Below are 3,972 nucleotides of genomic sequence, written 5' to 3' on the forward strand. Positions count from 1 at the left end.
GATGACTGTCTACAATATTTATGGACAGAAACGGTTATCAAAAAACCTAGAGACAGGCTGGAGAGATATAGGAACACCAATAACATCCCCATATTGACCACTGGCTCTACAATCTCATGTTGAACTGGTTAGCCTCCAATATTTTTTTTTTCCTCCTTTGGTTTGATAGAGGGTACTCTATCAACAGAGATGATATCACCAAACAATCAAAGAGAGAAGGACAGGATAGGAAAAAGCCAATGATTCCAAAAACAATCATCTGTATAGGATTGAGTTTACCCCGGGTGTAGGGTTACCAGATGAGAAATTTCAAAAGGAGGACATTTTGACTAAGAAAGGCAGACATTTCAACCAAAAGGAGGACACAGATAATAATCAACACTAAAACCACCAGTATGATAAATAATACTTAGGTAACATGTTTTTTTTTTTTTTTTAAATCAAAAAACTCTCATTTAAATTACTTTGCCTACAGGACATTCGAAAAAAATTGGATTAAACTCACTAGTGGGGACGGGTAAATGATCAATCTGTAAAAGGACGTTGTAAGTTTTGCGAGTTGCGAGGTTTCAGAACATGCAAAACACCCTGTATAACAAATGACGCTTCAGTTTTTGAATTTTTGTAGTGCGTGATCCACCACTTTGTTACCTCCTTTATGTACAGGGTGATAAGATTTTTCAAAATGTAAACAAATGAAGAGTTGAAGCTGTTGAAGAGAAAGAGGTAAAAAGAGGTTACAAGAAAACTTTACAGAAGCTTTTGAATATAAATTTTAGTTATTTTAGCAATAAAAAAAACGTAGTATACTCTTCCTATTACTGTCCAAATAGATTCATACTCAGCACTCTCAAAATGCTGATCAAAGTTAAGGTAAGAGACAAAGATCAACCCATTACTTTCAGAGAACGGGATGACTGTCTACAATATTTATGGACAGAAACGGTTATCAAAAAACCTAGAGACAGGCTGGAGAGATATAGGAACACCGATAACATCCCCATATTTACCACTGGCTCTACAATTTTGACTAAGAAAGGCAGACATTTCGGTAATTATGCATAAGTCACGTCCGTGGAAAAGAAAAGTTCCTTTATGTATTTAACCTAACCCTATAATAACACTAATCACTGCTCTAGTTGTGAAAACTCCTTCTTGTGTTTAACCTAACCCTATAATAACACTGGTCACTGCTTGTTTGTGCCAGTTCCTTTGGTAGCAATATTCCACGGACGTGACTTCTGCACAAGTACCGACATTTCAACCAAAAGGAGGACACAGATAATAATCAACACTAAAACAACCAGTATGATAAATAAATAAATAATACTTAGGTAACATGTTTTTTTTTTTTTTTTTTTTTTTTTTTTAATCTTTTTAACGTGTATCTACCTAGGTACATACCTACCACCTATTTATATACCTACTGAATGATGAGTATGTACATTGTTACATGGACTTAATTGCACAAAAATTAAATTTATGCTTTTTAATAGTTCAAGTCCTGACATCCTCTTCTCAATGGAAAACAATACATTACGTAAATTAGGTTTTTGAGGCCGAAAATTCTAAAAGGCAGACATTTTGCTATATTCTAAAAAGGTGGGTGGAGGACAAACATATAAAAAGGAGGACATGTCCGTCAAAAAGCGGACGTCTGGTAAGCCTACCTGGGTGGGAATCAAACCCATGACCTTACTTATAGTGCTTTCAAGGCTGGCATTACCCTTCAAGCAAACTAAGTTGTCTAGTCTTGAGTACGTTTGGATACTTTGGATGTTGTCTCTGAATATTCTTAGAGGTTACAGTAACAAGCAGGATTGTATACCCCATTAGAGCTCAACAAACTAGATTTTTGGTCAAAATTTAATGGATGCCATGAAAATAACCTCATTAATATAGTTTTTATTTTTCAGACTCTCACAGGAAAAGAAATAGAAATTGATATTGAACCTACTGATAAAGTTGAAAGGATCAAAGAGAGAGTAGAAGAAAAAGAAGGATTCCACCTCAGCAACAAAGACTAATCTTTTCTGGGAAACAAATGTAAGTCATGACCATTATTATTTAATATTAAATGTTTCCAAGAAAAAGTTCCAAGGATCCATTGCCTCTCCCTGTTGTGCTTTCTCGTAATGGCAATGGGACCAAAAATACAGCAAATACCATAGAAATATAAATTTTCTAGTGTCTTACTTGACTATGATTCTGAGGAGGAATGTAACCACAACTCCTCACATTTTTTAATTTGTCCTTGTGAAAAAAAGAGGCCACTGAATTACAATTTCTTCTTTCAAGTATAGCATCATGGAATCATTTTTGTTTGTTTGCAGGAGATGATGAAGAAGACTGCTGCAGAGCTACAAAGTTCAAGGAGGATCTGTACTTCATTTAGTTCTCCCCATTGAGAGGAGGTTCAGCAGTGTAATACAAAAGCCTCTCTGGACCAAGGTACTATTTATAGGAATTCCAATACCTCATGTGGAATTCTTCCCATTACTTTAATTTAATTTTTTGTTACATTGTGTATTTATTTCTTTAAGCTCTCCATTTGAGGAGTTTGTACAATTCAGTTTTGGGCCTGACATTCTATCATGTTGTGTTTCCTAAAGAAAGAGCTAATGGTTCTTCAGAATGTAAGCCTGTGCCCCATGGGTTTCTCAAATATCCTCCTGGCCCAGAGTGTATGTACCATGAATCAAAAACCTGAAAAATCCCAGTAATCGAGGGGTGTGAATTTATTACTTGTAAAAAAAAAGTGAAGAAAACAAAAAACTTATTTCATAGAGACTGCCACTGCAAAAATGATAGAGAAATAATAATTGAATTTATAAAGAATATTGTAAGGACTTTGTTTATATAACCTGAACGACTAATTAAGGAAGTTATACTTACTATGATGCAACTAAGAGCAACCATACTGATGATGCTACTTCATGTTCAAAAGGGACTGCCAGGTGACCCAGAGGCCCACTTCAAATCAAAATCCAAACCAGAAAAAAAAATACTCTAACTTTTGGGTTTGGAAATTCTGAACCCAGGACTTCGGTCTATAGGGTGACCCCAGAGGTTGGGCCTGTCTCCCAGACTTCTGATCGGACTTGATTCAATATATTGTTTTTTTTTTTCTTTTCTTTTTTTTTTTTTTTTTTTTTTTTTTTTATATATGTTCTAGGGGTATTTTTAAATTTTGAGCCAATTTATAACCATCTGTAATATTTATTATGGAGCTCACATTAACTCTTTTGCTTGCCCCCTTGGGGCTATCTTTATTTTTGTTAAGTGGGGTGAATGATTATAGAGTAATAAATCTAGTTCTTGAGAGAGGTCATAACTTTCTATAAAATATGCTTCTTTCATTTGACTTTTCATTTTCAGGGTTGCTGGCCCTAAGCTTTCTTTTGCTGGCTCAAAGTGTGTTCCCCTGTGTAAATCCGCCTGTGCCGGCAGCCCAGTAGCACCTTTTGCCAATTCCAGATTTTTCCCTTTAGGTACTTACTCATCAAGACCCTACCATCCCTGCCAAGATTTCACAGTTTTCTGCGACATGCGCGAATGGCTTCATATTTTGATGAGTGAAATCGTGTTAAATCCGCTCTGGCACCAATTGCACTTTGCCCAATTTCGGATTTCCCTTACTTACACAAGCTCAACGACGTACCATGCCTGCCAACTTTTCCAAGTTTGCTACGACATCGTAAGTGCTTCATAATTTTATGAGTGGACATCAGTCCGGTTCCAAGGCGGAGTCGTGCGGTCACACATATAATGTGCTGTTGTAAAGGCTACGGTAAAAATGGGGATAGTATTGAGCTTAAAAAGGTGCATGACAAATGCGCTGTAAACCTGGTATATGAAATATCGAGAGATAATACGGACGCTTTCAACGCTTCAAGATCGAAAGTTTTCTTCCCCATTCTTTTGCCCGGATCTTTTAGCGCAAGTAAACATTCTGACTGACTGAGTGACTAA

At 36.2% G+C, this 3,972-nt stretch overlaps 1 protein-coding gene across 1 annotated transcript; it reads left to right on the plus strand.

Moving 5' to 3' along the window:
• The first annotated feature begins 622 nt into the window (after window positions 1-622).
• On the plus strand, window positions 623-3,458 carry LOC103523437 (NEDD8-like). The gene is given in 7 exon segments (XM_008488479.3): window positions 623-873; window positions 1,917-2,001; window positions 2,004-2,046; window positions 2,337-2,400; window positions 2,402-2,424; window positions 2,557-2,684; window positions 3,379-3,458. Coding segments are annotated over 7 exon segments (441 nt in total). The 5' UTR covers window positions 623-855.
• Window positions 3,459-3,972: the final 514 nt, after the last annotated feature.

The sequence above is a fragment of the Diaphorina citri genome, unplaced genomic scaffold (genome assembly GCF_000475195.1).
Source record: "Diaphorina citri unplaced genomic scaffold, Diaci psyllid genome assembly version 1.1 scaffold23085, whole genome shotgun sequence".
NCBI lineage: Eukaryota > Metazoa > Arthropoda > Insecta > Hemiptera > Psyllidae > Diaphorina > Diaphorina citri.